Here is a 19,905-nt window from a genome sequence, read left to right as displayed (position 1 = left end):
CCATTACCAATAAAGTCATTTTAGAGCAGATAATTGGAGGTTGTGATTCCCAGCACGCAAAGGCCCTGTGCAGGTACTTTCAAGCTGAGGAAAGCCCTTGATATGTCTGATGCAGCAGAAGGGTAGGGCCATAGCTGCAGCCTCTGAGAAGGGTGGTCACGTCTCTCACAGATGTCCCAAGGTTTTTGCAAGGTCAGTTTGACGTGGGTGTGGATTGTTCTGTGAGCGAGAATGATGGGACACCTACTGGCCTCCCTACAGAGTTGTAAGGAGGCAAGAAGGCCACCGTGTCACAAGGACAATGTGTGCCCACCTGAGCCTCAGAAGCAGACACAGCTGCCACATCCTAGAGGACAAAGACCTTGGTTTTTTGTCAGATCTCCTCAGCCTTGCCAGTGCTGTTGGCCATCTCCACCAGAGGCTGTTCCATGCAGTCCTACACTTGGCTTTTTTTCCTGCAGGCTGCAGACACTCACCTCGACTCCTGCACTCGCACTCACCCTGGCATTGCCTTACTCTGATGGTTCTGCAGTCTCACTAGTTGTTCCTTGTGACACAACAGCATGGACTGATCAGAGTCCTATTGGGTGTCTCAGGCAAAACAGCACTACCATTGGAGGTGAGTGCTGAGCTGCCAGCTTGTGCAGAAAGAATCACTTGTAAGGTCTGTACACAGATCTCCAGCTCATCCTGTTCATTTCCCATGCTACACTCACTGGTCTACAGGCACTGCAGGGAAGCAGCAGGTGCAGTTACCCCTAGAGGGTCTCACGAAGATTTTGGATGGGGTATTGGCAACATGACCTTCTCTGAGGAGTCCCTGCATGATCCTATGGGACAGCTCAGAGGTTATTCCCTGCAATCTCCAACAGTGACAACATCCCTCAGCCCTTCTCTACCACTTTGAATTCCTCTCCCTTGCCTTATTTGACCTAGATTAAAGCCCTGGTAATCAATCCAGACAGCTTGCTCTCCAGCACACATGTGCCCTGCTTGCTCAGTCAGAGTCCATCAGTAGCCCACATATCCAGTTTCTCAAAAGCCTGCCCGAGATCAGAATACCCAAAGCCTTGATCAAGAAACTGCCCCCTCCGTCAGGCAGCAAATGGCAGCCTCAGTGCTTCCCAGCCAAAAGCCCCCAATTACTAAGACTCTCCATGCTTTTTTGGTGGCACTGGTATTGATGCAGTGCCCTGTCTGGCCCTCTGTCCTGCATTCTCAATGTGCTTCTTGGGGCATGAGTTCTGACTGTTTTCCTGACCCTCACCCTTTTCTGGCCTGAGAAACCCAAATCTATGACACTGCAGGGGTTGGTGGCACCATGGGTGTTGGGGGCAGATGCCTCCCTCTGCTATGATCAGAAATGAGCAGATGAAGAGTAGGTAACCATTCACGTGGGTAAATGCTGTCAGTACACTCGGAGGTGAGACGATCCTGCATTCCTGGTCCACAAAAGAAATCCTGTAGCACAGAGAAGGCACCTTAGCATGAACCACAGCACTCATCTCTGTGCAGAAATGAAACAAAAATCTCGTGCCACTCTGAGCAAATGAGATCTGGGCACACGGAGCTAAAGAACCCAGACTCTGCGACAACAGCAGTAACATCAATAGAGATTCTGATGGCAGCATTTCCATTTGCAATCCTGTGTGGTGCACAGAGAATCACTGTGGTGGGAGATTCTGAACAGCTTACCCTATTAAGGAGAAAATTAAATTCATGATGCCCTGACTTCCTTGTTCAGCCCCACTACTACGGGTAAGTGGCTACAAACTTTATTTAAAGATCATGAGCACAGCATCAATAGGTGGTAGTCTGACTATCACACCTGCTGTGACTGCTGTGTTGTTGGGTATTCTCTCTTCTCAGTTGCTGAAGCTCTAAGATGAGTTTGGAACAGTCAACCTTTTGCTCTTGCTACTGCCACGTTTGATGGAGGGTAGTAAGGGACTTCAAACACTCATTGCATTCTTTCTCATTTGGCTCAGTTTTGCATTGCCTTACTCAAAGAATGTCAGCCATTGTCACTGTAGGTAGCGTCAGTAGTAGGAAGATTTGAGAAGCAAAATGATCTCCCTCACACTGCATTTTGCCCACTGACTGATACTGAGTCCCCTAAGAAAGCCAGAGAGTACTTCTGCTCCTGGGCGGATGTGTGAGTATCTCCTGCATAACTTCAACAGTCACATATAATCACATCAGTTGGCCATGAAAACCACACAGCTTACTGGCTTTGTGCTACAACCCCTAAATTGCTGGGAATCCAGTGACCCATTAGGACAAGAGAGGCTGATCTTGAGATACTCCTTTAAAGAATTAAGAATAATTAATTGGTACCATCGTCCTGGCTGAGTGGCTTATAGTAGACTCCCACAGTGACGTCCTCTTTAGTTTTCCTTGACCCTTAATCCATACCCAGAGGCTTTCAACCATGTCATTACTAACTCTAAGCTCCATTCCATCCAGCCCACCCGTACACACAGCAGCCCCATCCCATCTCACCTGCCCTGCATCTTCAGCCTGCAGAGCCCAGAGCCATCCATCACACACAGCACACCCGTCACAGGACCATTCCCACCACCTCTCACTCATGCTGATGATGCTGCAGCACACAGGGCCTCCAACTTTGGATGCCAGTGCGAAAAACCAGTAACACCTAACAGCCTTGCACATGGGCACCTGGGGGGCTGGTTGTTCCCTTGGGAGCTCTGTCTGTGCCTGTGTCGATTCCATGAGTGCAGAGGTGACCTATGACACAGAGGGCAGAGCTTTCTGTGGGATGGATGCAACTACTAGAATTCACCAAGACAAAGCCTCCCAAGTGGACATCCACCCTGAGAATGGAAGTCCCCCTCCTTTTCCACCACCACTAGGAAAACAAACTGTTGTGGAATCAGAAATGCTCCTGTTCCTGCAGTTGGGGCACTGCAGTCACAACTCTGCAGGGGTTCATGTCTGCAACAGAAGGACTTTCCCCAGAGCAGAGGAAAAGATGGCGAGTTCAGAGGCAGACAAAAAGTTGAGTTTTCTAACTCCTAATCCAACTAAATAAGATGTGAGACAAAACATTGGGGGGGAAACCTACCATTAAATTGATAATTTTAGGAAATAAAAATGGAAAAAAAAGCTTCACTAGCTCACCAATCACAACCTCCACTTCCTGCCAACTGCATTCCAAGCACAGCAGCTTTAGCTGAGCGCAACAAATGTGAAGGCCCTGCTGTGGGAGATCTCAGACACACCTTGCCAGGGTCAAATCAAAAACCTTCAAGCTCTAAAGGGATCACTTGCAAGGCAAGCACACACTGGAGAGCACTCTGATATCTCTGTGCTGTGGGGATGAGCTGCTTGTACACCCTGAGGTTTTGCACTGCCTTCTGCTCAATCCACCTCCTGAAACTTGGGATGGTGCATTTAGGAAGAACAAGCTCAGCTTTTTGTAGCTTTATTGGAGGCAAACAAGGCTTGGTGTCACACAGCTGCTGTGACCAGCTGTTCAAAGCATTTGAGAAGAGTCGTAGAACCAATGTGCAGCACGGCCAGGAAGGAGATAGAGCTCCTGGCAAGGTCACCTGATGGGCTCTTTTTCATCTGCTCTTTGTCGGCTCTCCTCCCATCTCCCTGCTGCTCAACTGGACTGCGCATCTCACCTCAGCATTGTGGTGAGGCCTACCCACCTTTCGGACATGCTCTCTCTCATTATATTTTATTTATTAGCTTCAATTCTTATTATATTGTATTATGGTGTGTTATCTTGCATTCCAATACTACATTGAGTAAATCAGTTTGTTTCTCCTCAGGTCGTTCCCGCTGTTTTTAATTTTTTTGGGGGGTCCCGTTTCCCTTTTTTCCAGAGGCACAGATTTTATGAAATCCCTCCACCCCCCTGGTCACGGAACTGGGCCGAACCAGCCCAAAAACTGTTGACAGAAGCTCTGCAGGCTCTGTGTCTTGTGTGGCTGTGCTGGTAGATACTGAGGCTGGAACTGTTTCTGAAGGTTCCCCATATCCTGGGGATGCTTCTACAGCCTGTGTGCGCTGTGGATGTGCTTGTGGGTGTTGAGATTAGACCTGCGTTTGAAGCTTTTCTCACACTCAGGACACTTGAAGGGTCTCTCCCCTGTGTGCGTGTGCTGATGGCTCTTCAATTCAGAATTCCTTCTGAAGCTCTTCCCACACTCGGGACACTTATAGGGTCTTTCTCCTGTGTGCATGCGCTGGTGGCGCTTCAAATCAGAACAACTTTTGAAGCTCTTTGCACACTCTGGACACTTATAGGGTCTCTCTCCTGTGTGGATGCGCTGGTGGCGTTTCAATTCAGAACTGCTTTTGAAGCTTTTTGCACACTCAGGACACCTATATGGTCTCTCATCTGTGTGGATGCGCTGGTGGCGCTTAAATTCAGAACTACTTTTGAAGCTCTTCACACACTCAGAGCACTTGTAGGGTCTCTCCCCTTTGTGTATACGCTGGTGCAGCTTCAATTCAGAACTACTTTTGAAGCTCCTCCCACATTCAGAGCACTTAAAGGGTCTCTCTCCTGTGTGCAAGCGGTGGTGGTACGTGAGGTGGGAATGGGTTTTTACTGACTTCCCGCACTCAGAGCACTTGTAGGGTCTCTCTCCTGTGTGGATGCGTTGGTGGTATGTGAGTTGGGATTTCTTTTTGAAGCTCTTCCCACAATAAGAACACTTGTATAGGCTCTCTGTTGAGTGTATGCACTGGTGGTTAACAACGGCGGAATATTTTTCAAAGCTATTTCCACACTCAGTGCATGGATTCTGCTTTTTCTGCTGGCACACATCCTTGCTCCTGGGTTCTTCAGGCTCATTTTGACCTACGTTGAAGTCCAACGGGCTCCTCCCTGTCTTTAACATACACTTTCCCAGTGGCTCCATGATGTGCTCACCCTGACCTTGCTCCAGGCCTCCTTGGACATCCCTTCTGATTTCTTCCACACAGACACCACCCCACCGCCTTTCGGCCACACCACTTTCCTGCAGGTCCTCCAGTATGTCTGCAATGCCAGTTCCTGCTGGATGACAGGAAATCCAGAAATAGCACACAGTGTCCAAAATAAAACACACACAGAGATGGCTCTTACAGCCCCAAACTTCTTCCCTCCACCAACTCACCTGGGCTGAGGACTCCTGGCACGGCCTCAGGGCTATGCACATCTGGGATCCAGGGCTCTTCCCCTCTTTCAAGCAGGGAGATTACCATGGGTTTGGAGGCTCGAGGTGGAGCTTGAATGGAAGAAATATGGAGATAAGAGTGTTTCCCAGAATCTGGCACAGCCGCTTGTCCAGCAACTTTGCAGTACATCCATCACCACGTTGAAAACAAGATAAGGGCCATAATAACAGTGGGCAATCAAATACCCATTAGAACGTTTCCTTTAATATTTTCCAAACAGCTCAATGCCCAAGGGTTCAAGAATGTTCATGGGAAGAGAATATAGAGGCAAAAAATGCAGAGGAAACAATCTGGAAGCGGTCTGTCCACTGGGGCTGGTGGCACCATGCAATGCAGCAATACAAGGGCTGTTTGCAGGGAGCTGATTCTCCTTCTCCAAGCTGATGCCTGCTTGCCAAAACTGACTCTGGGGCGTTTATGAGTCTGTTGTGCATACTAACCCTTTCTGATAGTCATGCTTCTCAGTCTTTCCTTTGTTGCTGTTATCAGTATGTAACTACACGGCAATTTTACTAGCTCCAGCCTGCAGAGGCTCCTTCTGCACAGCCATAGGTGCCCTAACGAGGAGGAAAGGCAGCAAAGCCCTCACCCAGTGAGGCCACACACTGGTACGTCTCCAGCATCACGTCCCGGTACAGCGCTCGCTGCGCAGGGTCCAGCAGCGCCCACTCCTCCCTGCTGAAATACACGGCCACCTCCGCAAAGCTCACGGGCTCCTGCAAGCAAAGAGGCTCCTTGCTGGGAACAGCCAAGGCCCAGGGAAGCAGCTCAAACAGGACACAAACTCCTGTCCCAGCCGCTTCTCTGGCCCCAGCACACACATGCTGGCTGAGGCCACCTCCCTCTCCCCCTGCATTCACATCCCTTCGCCCCTCAGCCTCTCCTGCCTGCTTCCCCCAGCCCCTACCTGAGATGCATGTGCTGTGGCCATCTGCTGCTCTCCTGCAGCTGAGCTGATCATGGCTGGAAGGCAGAAGTTGAACTGGAGCCTGCAGGGACAAGAGAAATGGCAGGGGAGCTGTGAGGGAACGCAGCAGTCCCTGTCCCAACCCAGCCCTCCACAGCCCATCTGCAGGGCACTGCCTGGGGGATGGCACAGCAGGCCTTGCACAGGAACACAAGCAGCAACAGCACTGGTAACACTCTGGCTAAAGCTGATTACAAATCACAAAGCTGACTCAGACTGGGTGGCACAAAGAAATGACACCCGGTTCAACAGGTGAGAATACATAGTCTCTATGCCTAAAGACAATGCCTATCAAGGAGGCAGTCATCTTACCCCTAAACAGGGAGCAGCCCAAGTGCCCCTTGAGCTCTCCTGCACAGCAAAGGGCTGCTCGACAGGATCTCCCCACAATCAGGGATGGCTCTCAAGGCCACATCTGTACAGAGATCCCACTTGGCTTCATGTCAAGACACCTTGCTGACACAGATTTTCTGTAAGAGACTCATGGTTAGTTTGGAGCTTCCTGAGCTTCTCTAAGGTGTTTTGTTAGAGTGATTATCTGAAGGTAATCACATCATTAGGGAATACCCGGGGTTGAAAAGGACCACAATGACCATCTAGTTTCAATAAAATGCTATGTGCAGAGACAACATCCAGCAGACCAGTCTGCTCTGAGCCACATCCCAGAGGCCCAAAGGATGGGGCATCCACATCCTCTATGGGCAACCTGTTCTTGTGCCTCACCACTCACTCAGAGAGTAAAATACTTCCTCCAGATATCTAAAATAATCTCCTCTAACTCCAATTAAAACCATTCCCCTTGCCCCATCGCTATCCACCCTCGCAATCAGCTGTTCTGCTCCAGTTTATACGTTTCCTTCAAGTCCTGGAAGACCAGAAGGAGGTCTCCCCAGTGCCTTCTGTTCTCCAAGATAAAAAAAGCCCAAGTCCCTCATTACCGAAAGATTGCCTCAACGGCGGCATCTCCCTGCCCTCCCACCAGGGGGCGCCGCTTCCCATTCAGCTCCACACGCACACCGCGCTCACTTCAGGGCACGGTTCTCAGCACCGTGCGCCCTTTGCACGAGGCAGCCTGGGCTGCACTTTACTGACGTGCTGCTCGGGCGCGTTCTCAACGTGTGCTCCAGTCAGCCCACACGCTCTCAGCTTTACAGCTCCTATTACGCAGCCCAGTGCTGCGGCTGGCGCAGGTGTTGGACGTGCTCAGGGTCCGCAGCTGTGTGCTAAAGGCATCTGCAGCTGCCGGGACAGCCTGAACAAAAGCCATGGGAGGGGTTTGCACAATCCCCAGGTGAGCCATCAGCCCAGCGCTAAGCGCACAAAAGGTAACTCTGAAAGGACCGCTAGAGGCAGGTGTTGCCTGCTGGGTCCCCGAAGGGAAACTGCGGGCTGCCCGGGAATGGTGAGGGGAGTGCAGATTCCGCCTTTGGAGGCTTCACATTAAGACACTCAAAAGGAAGCATCAGGGAGTTTAAAGCTTACATCAATGCATACGTGCAGAGCTGCAGAGAGAGGTCATCTCGTGTCTCCCGTGGCCGAGAGGGAGAAGCGCAGCCTCAGCAGGGCTGTGTCACAGAAAGCCTACCGGGCAGCAGAGCACGCTGAGCTCCTCTGCTCACTTCCTCGCTGTCCCAGCTCCAACCCCTTCCTGTGCCCCTCGGAGCCCAAGCCGGGCTGCAACACGCCTGGGAGCCGCTGCTCCCCTCGTTGTAGCCCGTCTGGTCCAGCAAACCCGCTATGCTGGGCAGCAGCTGGAGCCGGGACCGGGCTCCCACCTGGGCTACAGCAGTGCCGGTTCCGCCCCGCCCGCTGACGCTCCCCGCTACCCTCCCGCTGCTGCTGGCAGGGGGCAGGAAGCGTGCGCTCCTCTGCCCGAGCCGCGAAGGGCTCCTACCTTGGGTGCGGAGCAGGCTGCTCCCGCCTCTGGTGCAGGCAGTTGTGTTCCTAGGAGGCGCGGAGAGCAGAGGATGCCGAGTGCCCTCAGCCCGGAGCTGGCCGCAGCACGGCCTCGCTGCTCCTCCTGCCACCGCGGTGCTGCCCGGACGGCTTCCAGCCAGGCTCTGGCCGCTTCGGCACAGCCTCAGGTGCAGGCAGCAATTCCCACAGCGAGCACGCCCCGAGCCGGCTGCCAGGCCTTGGGCAGTTTCACAGCTCCTTCTCATGGCACATCTGCACCCGGGGGAGGGAGGGAGGGATGGGGTCTGCGTTTTGTTACGCTAATGAAGCATCGCTTTTTCCTGGGTCTCTTTGCTTCCTTTGGTTATGCTCTGTGTTATACATGGGCCGGCTCTGCTGTTTGCTGCTGTAGATCTACAGGTTTTAAGGTCAGCAAGAAGGTACTGCCCTCGGGTTAACCGGGGGTTTGTGTCTGGGGAAGAGTGCTTCCTGTTCTATTGCATTTTCTGTGGGGCAAAAGTGGGCCCCCAGTTTCATTTGGCAATGTTTAAACTCTACGCATCTTGAAGGGTGAAGGAGCGAGGGTGCTCCCCTTGAGGGTGGATCCATAGCTGGAGGTTCGGTCATGGCGATCCTTGGGGGAGGACAACCCTTGGGAGCAGGGTCCCACTTGAGGTGGTATCCTGAGAATTGTAAGAACCTCATGGGTGAAATCATGCAGGAGTGAGGCTATAATGTGCTCGGGAATGTAAGCTTTGAAATACTTTGGAGAAATCATCACAACAGAAATGTATCAGGGGCATTTGCAGTTAGCTGCCAGGAAGGGGCATGGTTAGGATCATGTAACGAGTAAACGTCCAAACTTCTTCATTGTCATTACCTTTGTGATTGCTAAGTTTTTCTGTTATAAAATGATTGCTTGTGGAATTCCACATACAATACAAGTGCTGTTGTTGCTGGGGACATTGGTTATAGCTCTTGCCCAGGGAATTCGGTGTTCCCGTGCCCTGGGGAAGTAGGCAGAGTCCATTACCCAGCAGCAGAGACTTCATAAGCAGCTGCTGTGTGGTGTGAATGCTGACTATTGGATGCAAGGTGTGAGTGGTGTGAATGTGGGAATCTAATTGGCTGTTTGTTTAACCCTGTATTTGTTATCAGAGGCTTGACCTGTAGTAGTGTCCAGGGATTACAGTGGAATAGAGGAAAGTGGCGTTTCGGTTGGTGTTGTAGACTGGGCTTTAAAGAGGAATATGCATTTGGTCACACTAACATTCTACCTATAAGGTGTGAACTTTGGGGAACAATAAGGAATCAATGAAATTGAGTATGGGGGAGCACAGGGAAAGGAAGTCCCCAGGCAAATTCCACTTCAGATACTGCTGGGGAGCCTGGGGGCCCCATGAGCAAGACAACTTTAATATCAATGGTGTTTGGAAGGTGATGACCATTTAGCAGTTCATCTTGTTTGTGCCAAGGCAGGAGATGAGACGCTGGAAGTGATCAGCCTTCATCTGCAGAGACCTGGGAAACTGGATATCCCAGTGTTAGCATGGGAAGCCTTAGCAGGGGAGGAGCTGAGAGCAGGGCTGTAGGACCCAGAGATCTCCTCAGGAGGAGCTGAAGGGGGGGAGCTGGAAAGGCCCAGGAGTGTTCCTTCCACGTTGAACAGAAAAGCAGTGCAATAAGAGGCACTGGATTTGGTAACAGATGCAATAACAGTTAAGGGTGGAGAAGATTAAGCTAAGGAAGGAATTGCAGCCAAGTGTGAAATTTGTTGTAACTGGAGCAACTTATTGGGTGTGAAATGCTTCTCTAACTCCAGGAAGTGATGAATTTGTAACCGTAAGGGAAGCCACTGGCAGAAGTGAGGAGGTTTACTTTCCTAAGCCTTTACAACTTAGTACAGGTAAACAGGTAGGGATACACAAATGTTTGTAGGTGCCAAACTCACCAAAGCCTTTCCTAGGGCAAGATTTACTAGAACAAGTGGAAGCTACGATCTTTTGGTTTTCTCTGTCCATGTCTGCTGAACTTGTTCACATCTCCCAAGGTCTTTTGCTAATCAGAGTGACAATGTCTGTATTTTGTCCTGGTGAATTACAGATTAAGCAAGCAAAATACAGGACCTGGATAAACTAATCAAGAGGGCTTGGAAAGTGTTCAGAAACAGAGGACACAGAAGTGCAGGCTTCAAAACAAGATAGTAGTTCTCACCTCCTTATTATGGGCCATAATCATGGCTGAGCACAGGAAAACTCACTGGGGAACTGAGACCCTGTATAAATACTTGAGGCAACGGATTATGGCTTGGAATTTATACACCACCACTAAGCAGGTAACAGAGCAATGTGAGATTTGTTTACAGAATAGTCCTAGAACAGGCCCCACGGTGCCATGGGACTAACAGGGAAGGGAATTTATCCTCGACAACAATGGTGAATTGATTTCTCTGAACTCACAGGGAAAAGGGGTATAGGTATACGTTGGTATTAACAGGCACCTTTTCCCTTGCAGGACCAACAAGGTGCAGGAAGTAACTAAAGTATTGTTACAAGAGACAATTCCAAGATTTGGGGTTGAGAGCATCATCCAGAGCATCATCCATAGCGATCAAGGTGAAAGAGAAAGCGTGGTGGAACTACACATGAGTTAAGAAGACATCTCAGCCCCAGTGCACTGTTAAGAAGACCGGACCACTGGAGCTAAGGATTGAGAGACAATATGTTTAGAATGTGTTCTATAGGTTGCACGTGTTACATAAGACTTGCTTCAGCCTGGTGTGAAAATACCTATTTAAACATCACTAAAGGAACAGTGGTTAGCCTAAAGCTCCCTGATTGCAGGATATGTACAGCCTTAGCAAGAGATGGAGGAATGGAAATCCCTCAGTGTGGGACTCCCTCCACCAATTGGACACCATGGGGTGGAGCAGGAAGTAGGCGTAGGTGTGCAAATAAAATCAGAACAATAGGAAAAAGGACCTAAATTCAGTGTACAGCTGTAGACAGGCCTCAATGTAAGACCCTTCCTGAGAACTAGAAGGATATTATGTAGGAGGATGCTTAGTGCTTCAAGCTCCTCCCCCAGGGGTGCTGAGAAGCTCTTGGAAAATGGTGAAGCGGGGGATAACCCCCTTATAGACAGGTTCTGTGGGTTCCATAGTTTTATTGGATGGTTTATTCCTAGTCCAGGAGTAAGTGAATCAGAAAAGGCAATTGTCAGTATAGCAGCTACACTAGAGAATATCAAGAACTCAGCTATGGATGCTATACTTGGATTGCAGACAGAGGTGTCCTCTCTTAGTCAGGCAGTATTGCAGAATGGAATGGCTCTTGATCTCCTGACGGCCCAAGAAGGAGGGGTGTTGGCTAGAATTAATCAAAACTGACAAAACTCAATAAAAGACACAGATGTGCACACTAAACTGTGGGAACAAATTCAGGTGATATTTACTTTGGTGAGATTTACTTAGGTGAGATTTACTTTGGATCATACCTCATTTACACAACTGTGGAGCAGTTTAACCAGTTGGCTACGATCTCATGGCGATCACGGAGACGTGGTGGGACAGCTCACATGACTGGAATGTTGTCATGGAGGGCTATGTGCTTTTTCAGAAAGATCGGCCAGTGAGGCGGGGTGGTGGAGTTGCTCTTTATGTAAGAGAGCAGCTTGAATGTATTGAACTCCACCTGGGGGAGAGTGGTGTAGCAGTGGAGAGCTTGTGGATAAGAATCAAGGGGCGGGATGGTATGGCTGACACCGTTGTAGGTGTGTGCTACAGGCCCCCTGATCAGGAGGAGGAGGTTGATGAGGCCTTCCACAAACAATTGGAATCAGCATCACAATCCCAGGCGCTGGTGCTTATGGGGGACTTCAATCATCCAGATATTTGCTGGAAAAGCAATGTGGCTAGGCATGCGCGGTCCAGACGGTTCCTGCAATGTGTTAAAGATAACTTCCTGTTGCAGGTGGTTGAGGAATCGATGAGGAGAAGGGTACTGCTGGACCTTATTCTCTCTAATAGAGAAGGGCTTGTCAGGGAAGTAAAGGTTGGGGGCAGCTTGGGTTGTAGTGACCACGAGATGGTGGAGTTCAAGATCCTGAGTGGAAGAAGTAAAGCAAAAAGTAGGATTGCTACCCTGGACTTTAAGAGAGCCAACTTCGATCTCTTCCGGGACCTACTTGGAGCTATCCCGTGGGCTAGGGTGTTGGAAGGCAAGGGGGTCTGTGAGAGCTGGTTGGCATTTAAGCAGCTCTTCTTCCAAGCCCAGGATCGGTGCGTCCCTGTGAGGAAGAAATCGGGAAAGGGTGGCAGGAGACCTGTGTGGATGAGCAAGGAGCTCGTGCACAAACTCAAAGGAAAGAAGAAGGCCCATGAAATGTGGAAAAAGGGTCTGACTACATGGGAAGAATACAGGAATGTTGTCAGGGCCTGCAGGGATGCAATGAGGAAGGCTAAAGCCCACCTGGAATTAAATCTGGCGAAAGGGATAAAGGATAATAAAAAAGGCTTTTTTAAGTATGTTAACAGTAAAAGGAAGGCTAAGGAGAATGTGTCTCCCCTGCTAAGTGACGGGGGTGTGCTGGTAACGGGATGCTGAGAAGGCGGAGATACTGAATGCCTTCTTTGCTTCTGTCTTCAGTGAAAAAGCTCCCCCTCGGGAATCCAAGACCCTGGAGGTTAGTGACAGGGTTGGGGAATGGAAGACCTCCCTTCAGTCAGGGAAGAGGTGGTCCGGGAGCGCCTAGGCAACACCAATGTTCAGAAATCCATGGGACCCGATGGGATTCATCCACGGGTGCTGAGGGAGCTGGCAGAGGTGATTGCTGAACCGCTTTCTGTCATCTTTGAGAAGTCTTGGAGGACGGGGGAGGTGCCTGAAGACTGGAAGATAGCCAACGTCACCCCGGTCTTCAAAAAAGGCAAGAAGGAAGACCCAGGCAATTATAGGCCAGTCAGCCTCACCTCTGTCCCTGGAAAGGTGATGGAACAGCTTGTACTGGATGTCATCTCCAGACAACTGGAAGAAGAGGAGGTTATCAGGAGTAGTCAGCACGGGTTCACCAGGGGGAGGTCATGCTTGACCAATCTGGTAGCCTTCTATGATGTTGTCTCTGGCTGGGTGGATGGGGGGAGAGCGGTGGATGTAGTCTACCTTGATTTCAGCAAGGCATTTGATACTGTCCCCCACAACATCCTTATAACAAAGCTGAGGAAGTGTGGGATAGATGAGTGGACAGTGAGGTGGGTTGAGAACTGGCTGACTGGCAGAGCACAGAGGGTTGTCGTTGGCGGTGCAGAGTCCGGTTGGAGGCCTGTAACTAGCGGTGTTCCTCAGGGGTCTGTGCTGGGTCCGGTCTTGTTCAACATCTTCATCAATGACCTTGATGAGGGGATAGTGGCCACCCTCAGCAAGTTTGCTGATGATACGAAGTTGGGAGGATTGGCTGACAGCCTGAAGGCTGTGCTGCCATTCAGCAAGACCTGGACAGGCTGGAGAGCTGGGCAGAAAAAAATCGGATGAGGTTTAACAAAAGCAAGTGTAGAGTCTTGCATCTGGGGAGGAATAATTGCATGCACCAGTACAGGTTGGGGGATGACCTGCTGGAGGGGAGCTCTGCAGAGAGGGACCTGGGTGTCCTGGTGGATGACAGGTTGGCCATGAGCCAGCAGTGTGCCCTTGTGGCCAAAAAGGCCAATGGTTTACTGGGGTGCATTAAAAAGAGCGTGGCCAGCAGGTTGAGGGAGGTGATCCTCCCCCTCTACTCTGCCCTGCTGAGGCCTCATCTGGAGTACTGTGTCCAGTTCTGGGCTCCCCAGTACAAAAAAGGTGAAGGGCCTGGAGCATCTCCCCTGTGAAGAAAGGCTGAGTGAACTGGGTCTGTTCAGCCTTGAGAAAAGAAGACTGAGAGGGGACCTGATCCAGGTCTATAAATATCTAAGGTGTGGGGGGCAGAATGGTGAGGCCAGACTCTTTTCAATGGTGAGTGGAGACAGGACAAGGGGAAACGGCCGGAAACTGCAGCATAGGAAGTTCCGCACAAACATGCGCAAGAACTTCTTTACAGTGAGGTGACGGAGCACTGGAACAGGCTGCCCAGGGAGGTGGTGGAGTCTCCTTCTCTGGAGACGTTCAAGACCTGCCTGGATGCCTACCTGTGCGACCTACTGTAGGGAACCTGCTTTGGCAGGGGGGTTGGACTCGATGATCTCTGGAGGTCCCTTCCAACCCCTACAATTCTGTGATTCTGTGATTCTGTGAACATGAAAGCCATTTGTCTATCTGTGAATACAACCATCCTAGAAGTTCATATCAAGCCAGGAAAAGATCTTATAGAATTTTGCAACAACCTGTACTGCTGAAAATGCCTCAGATTGGAGCAATATGAATGGTACTACCAATACCCCAAATCCCTAAGTATGAGAAGCAAGAAATCATTTGGTAAAGTTACACTGGATAAGCACCTGATAGATGTCATGTTTTTAATGCTTGCAATCAAATGTGACTGAGTGTATTTTCTTTCATTTTGTGTCATATGTGAGTCCTGAATGACCCACATGTGGACAGATGGACCTTGATTCCAGGATGACCCAGCAGGTTGAATGATGATATTGATAATCATAATAATGATAATGTGTTTTACCATGGTGCAAGTACAATCCCCTTTCATTTGTGTCCATAAGGGCCCAAAATGGCCACGGGCCTGTGAGGGGCAGATTGTGTTTTTGCAATGGAAGTTTTCAGTATTTTCCGTGAATAGCATAGGGTAAGAAACCTTTTACAAAGAAAACTCCTGAACATAGTCGAGACTGGGGCAGTTTGACCTAGAACTGGCACAGGCACTAGGGTAAAGGAGAGACAGAACAAGTGAAAATATTGTCTTCCTATCACTATAAAAAGTCCAGAACATACACTATAAAAAGTTTAGAACATATCCAAAGACAATGGGGTCGTAACAGACATTGTATGCAAGTGTAAACGTAGCTATGGAAGTGTAACCATAGCTATGGAAGTGTAACCATAGCTTTGGATGTGTAACCATAGCTATAGAAGTGTAATTTAGTTATGGAAGTATAACATAGCTCTAGCATCAGAAGATTGTGAGCCTGAGATGCTCAACCATTGAGTGTCAGGAGAGGCTTTACCTGCGTTGGACTGAGGGTATATAACGGAATGGATTTCACTAATTGGTTCTGCAATTTCTACCTTGCCAGTAGGGGGTGTGCGCCCAGTATTGCAATAATGAATCACAGGGATCTTTGCCTAGAAATTGTTGATCTTGAGCATGTTTCTCACAGCATAAGATAAGCTCGCTGCTGTTATGAAGATTTGTGTTGAAACTGTTTTTTCAGCCAATGGACTGTTAGTGGAAATGTCCTGAATAAATGTGTTAGGCAATAAAAACCTTGCATGAGAAAATAAAGGAGAATTTTTGCACAAGAACCCTGTAACGTGTTGCTAACCTGCAACAAGCAGCCCCTTGTCTTGTGATGGGAACAGTGAGACAAACTCTGACGCAATGGTGCATATTGCCTATTCCTGCCTGCTACCTCACTGCCACTGGATGCCACTGGATGCCACTGTAGAGACAACAGGACTGCTGTCAATTCATCTGAGACCCGAGGGCTACCAGGACTGTAGAGGGACAAGAGGAAAGCATGGAAATGGAAAGAGAGCAGCAATCAAAAAATCACATCTTGCCCTTGCCCATTGTCATGGCCCCAGGAAAGCAGCAGCCCTGACTTGAAGGCAGTGAGTAGAAGAATTACAGAGTCACAGAATCACAGAATGGCAAGGGTTGGAAGGGACCTCAAGGATCATGAATCTCCAACCTCCCTGCCACATGTAGGGCCACCAACCTCCCAGTCTGATACTAGACCAGGCTGCCCAGGGCCCCATCCAATCTGGCCTTGAACACTTCCAGGGATGGAGCATCCACAACCTCTCTGGGCAGCCTGTTATAGCTCTGTTACACCACTCTCATAATAAAGAACTTCAGGTGCAGAAGCCCACTGAGTAGTGAGGGGCAGCTGCCAAGGAAATTTGGGCTGCTGCTCAACTTGGTAGATGGGCTCTTGGCCCCTGAATCCCTCCTGCATAAGGGGGTTTCTCCTCCAGCTCCAGAGGAGAAGGGAAGAAAAGTGAGCTGAGAGAAATTATTTTCTGCTGTCATCTTCATTGTGTTCATGCATATGGGAAGACGAGTTCTGTAGGCACATGAGATGACTGGGTCAAAATACATAATTCACTATAATAACATATTTAGAATAACTATATTTAAAAGAAAATGCAAGTTTTAGGATGCAATAAACACAACATTTAACAAAATGTTGTCCTAATATAGCCGGATTTCCCAAAGTTTCCTCAGGGCATCCCTGAGCTCCTGGTTCCTCACACCATAGATGAGAGGATTCACTGTGGGAAGTACCATGGAGTACAGAACTGCCACCACCAGGTCCAGGGATGGGGAAGGAATGTGGCTTCAGAGAGGCAAACAGGAGAGTGCTGACAAACAGACAGACATGTGAGGGAGGCACGTGGAAAAGGCTTTGTGCTGTCCCTGCTCAGAGGGCACCCTCAGCACGGCACTGAAGATCTGCATGTAGGACAGCACAATGAATACAAAACAACCAAAGATTAAACAAAGACTACATTAAACAAAGACTAAAATAAACAATACCAGCTTCCCTGAGTTAGTCTGATTCTGGGCAGGAGAGCTTGAGGATCTGGGAGATTTCACAGAAGAACTGGTCCACAGTTCACAGGTCACAGTGAGAAGAAAAATCTCTGCAGAATGAAAGCATAATAAAAAAAGACCTGTGCAGTGCATTCTGCATAGGAAATGGCCCTGGTGTCCCAGAGGACATTGGCCATGGCTTTGGGGACAGTGGTGGAGATGCAGCCAAGGTCGAGGAGGGCGAGGTTGAGGAGGAAGAAGTACATGGGGGTGTGCAGGCGGTGGTTGCAGGCTGCAGCTGTGCTGATGAGGCCGTTGCCCAGGAGGGCGGCCAGGCAGATGCCCAGCAAGAGCCAGAAGTGCAGGAACTGCAGCTGCCGCGTGTCTGCCAGCGCCAGGAGGAGGAACAGAGGTGCACAGAGGAGATTTTAGAAAAGATTTCAGAGGAGTCAATCCTGCTCTAAGCCTCTGGAGACATGGAAGTTTCCATCAGTACCTCTTAGATTTGAAGTGGGAAGTTTTCTGCACTTGGATCCCTGCTTTAAATTATTCAGATTCTGTCCAGTGGCTCTTTGGGAATATTACCATTTTATCACAATGAGACATGAAATTGACACAATGTCCATCATTGTGGGTAAGGAAAGATGGCATTCATCTCATCCTACTTTTCTATTCTTCAGAGATGGGTCCATAGTAAAAGAATCACTGAACTCATGCTCCCACGCTCAGCAAGGGAGAAAGAGATGCTCATGAGATCAGCACTGAACCAAACTTCTACACATTTTGTCATTTTGGTAGGCGAGAGCCTGACTTCAAATCAATTTGCAGAATGCTCTTTCTTCCAATCCTCTATGAGTAATAGGATGAAAAAGCTTTGCTGTATGCAGTCTCCCACTGATTAAAATAATCTTTACATCTTGCTTTCTATAAGATGAGAGAAAAAAAAGTTTCTATGAATTGGATTTAGATTTCCCCTTAAAGTTTGTGACTAAAAAATCTCCAGGTTTACTTTCCTGGCATAAGGACAGGTCAGCGCTCAGAGGTAAAGCCTTCTCACTGTCACTTAGAGAAGAGTCAAGCTGATCTGTCCATCGGGCTTGTTCCTACCTGCCCCATGCTGCCCCTTGCTCAGCTGGTGGATGGCTGCACCCACAGGTTGCTCCAGAGAAGAACCCAGGCTGTGCAGAGGGCCACTGTCCAACTGCTCTCTCTCAGCCCAGCTCTGGGAGAAAGGAGGAAAGGGACATGGTGAGGCTTCTGATTCACATGACACTGAAAGGCTGCAATGAGGTCACCCCGCAGCCTTCTTTTCTCCAGGCTGAACAAGCCCAGCTCCCTCAGCCAGTCTTCATAGGAGAGGTGCTCCAGTCCCCTGATCAACTCTGTAGCTCCTCTGGACCCTCTCCAACAGCTCTCTGTCTTTCTTGTACTGGGGGCGCCAGACCTGGGCACAGTTCTGCAGATGGGGCCCTCACAGAAGCTAGAGAGGGACAATCACCTCCCTGTCCCCTGCTGGCCACCCCTCTTCTCATGTAGCCCAGGATCCTATTTGCTTTCAGAGCTGTAAGAGCACACTGCTGGCTCATGTTAAGCTTCTCATCCATCAGGGCCCCCAGGTCCTTCTCTGCAGGGCTGCTCTCAAGCACCGCTCCTTCCAGTACATACCCAGCATTCATCTTTTCTTTCTGCAAAACAGAAGCAAAGGAAACGCACGGTCAGAGGGAACATCTTCTCTTTCCATGGCTGCTCCCATTCCTACACCCCAAATCTTTTTGTTCAGGGAAATGGCCGATGACCACTTCGGTCCCAAAAATTTTATTTAACAAGCAATATTGGAATCTCAGGAAAAATCTCCCTTCCTCCTCCTGTGTACCTCCATGGACCAGAACTCAGCACCACCTCGACCATCCCTGTTGCTGCACAACACCTCCCTGCACTTCATCCCCTCCACTCTCAGCTCTCTTCGCTTTCTATAGAGAAAAACAATGACAACAGATGATGCAACCAGAAGTGTGATGATCACAGCCAGAGCCACCTTCCAGGGATGCACAATTTGGGAAAAGAGATCTGGAAAAAAAATCAGGGAAAGTTGTTACTTTTCCATTCCCCTATGTGGAAAAGCAAGACATAGACTTGGGAGACAACAGAACCCAATGAAGCAGCAACCAGGGAGCAGTGCCATACAATGGCAGCATCCCCAACTTGGCACAGGTGGAGGAGCTGCTCAGCATCTTGTGCTGAGACATGGAGAAACCCATCGCAGAAACCCAACCCAACCACCTCATCCATGCAGATCCATCCCCAAATCAAACCATGTGCCCGCTCCAACTCCAGCATCTCATGGAGCAGTTCAGCCCCATCCTCTTTCAAAGGTTGCTGTCCTTCAGCTCTCCATCCATGAATACCCCAGCCATTGACCTGACACCTCCAGGTTCACCACAGCGTCCGCATAACCATCACCATCTTGCACAGCGCAGATATATGAGCTGCTATCAGAGGAGCTCACTGCAGTGATGCGCAAATCCAGGTTTCCATCAGAGAGACAATTCCTGGGCGGTTCTGTCCTCCCTTTACATTCCACCATCTGTTGCAGGCACACTCCATTTTGGTAGTGGGGCACAAGCCCAGAGGACCGGTGCTGGATCCATCTGATGTCTGATCTCTGAGCATCCTTGCAAGAGAACAACTGGTAGCGCAGCACAACATCCTGTCCTTTGTTGGCAGTGACACAGAGGCTCGGTGCCACCACCCTGAGCTGGGCTGAGCAACGAGATGGTGAGATGGTGGCTGTGTTAATGTGGGGACCTGGAACGGCACAGGGTGAGTTGGTGTATGCCCCATCTCATCTAAAACCACTGGAGAAGGAGCAAGAGAGAGTGGGGAAGGATTCCTGGGGGTGGGAGCCCATTCACAACATGTGGAGGAGGTGAAGGGACAGAAATTCTACCCAAAATCACACATTTCATGAAAGAACTGAAGAGAAACTCAAGTGGGGCTGGGTGCTGGTCTTGGGTTCTCCCTGTCCCATGGCTGCTCCCCTGCCCCACAGAAACACCTCTGCCAGGCACAGCAGCCACACAGGACCCCTACCTGATTCCAGATGGAGGAGTTGCAGAGCCACAAGATAAACAAGGAGGCTCCTCCAGGGGAGGGTGAAACTGGGG

The 19,905-nt window shown here is 49.7% G+C and overlaps 4 protein-coding genes across 10 annotated transcripts in view; 1 reads left to right on the top strand and 3 right to left on the bottom strand.

Annotated features, from left to right (window-relative positions):
* The window catches only part of LOC125686094 (zinc finger protein 501-like), a 474,399-nt gene that overhangs the window by 366,391 nt on the left and 88,103 nt on the right, over positions 1-19,905 (bottom strand). The window lies entirely within an intron of this gene.
* The window catches only part of LOC125686101 (zinc finger protein 664-like), a 186,064-nt gene that overhangs the window by 96,064 nt on the left and 70,095 nt on the right, over positions 1-19,905 (top strand). The gene's annotated exons all lie outside the window — the stretch shown is intronic.
* LOC125686103 (zinc finger protein 239-like) overlaps positions 1-19,905 on the bottom strand; it is a 208,912-nt gene that overhangs the window by 155,831 nt on the left and 33,176 nt on the right. The gene's annotated exons all lie outside the window — the stretch shown is intronic.
* LOC125686113 (zinc finger protein 566-like) lies at positions 3,437-18,999 on the bottom strand. The gene is made up of 8 exons (XM_048929769.1): positions 18,926-18,999; positions 18,615-18,711; positions 18,262-18,426; positions 17,849-17,963; positions 16,882-17,126; positions 5,786-5,912; positions 5,136-5,246; positions 3,437-5,032 (listed from the first exon to the last, which is right to left on the bottom strand). Exons 1-8 carry the CDS (start codon positions 18,997-18,999, stop codon positions 4,023-4,025), a joined length of 1,944 nt encoding a protein of 647 aa, XP_048785726.1. The 3' UTR covers positions 3,437-4,022.

Source organism: Lagopus muta, chromosome 31, assembly GCF_023343835.1.
Source record: "Lagopus muta isolate bLagMut1 chromosome 31, bLagMut1 primary, whole genome shotgun sequence".
Lineage (NCBI taxonomy): Eukaryota > Metazoa > Chordata > Aves > Galliformes > Phasianidae > Lagopus > Lagopus muta.
Note: the sequence above shows the minus strand (reverse complement) of the source record. Positions and strands in the feature narration are given on the sequence as shown.

What these genes read in the sequence shown, in the direction of transcription:
- LOC125686113 (XM_048929769.1), bottom strand. Translation starts at nt 18,999, where the DNA reads ATGGGTTTCTCCATGTCTCAGCACAAGATGCTGAGCAGCTCCTCCACC. An exon ending in AAGTTGGGGATGCTGCCATT is followed by an intron (nt 18,712 to 18,925) that starts GTATGGCACTGC and finishes TTTTCTCTATAG; the next exon opens with AAAGCGAAGAGAGCTGAGAG. An exon ending in ATGCAGAATGCACTGCACAG is followed by an intron (nt 5,913 to 16,881) that starts GTCTTTTTTTAT and finishes CTTTGCTTGCAG; the next exon opens with GAGCCCGTGAGCTTTGCGGA.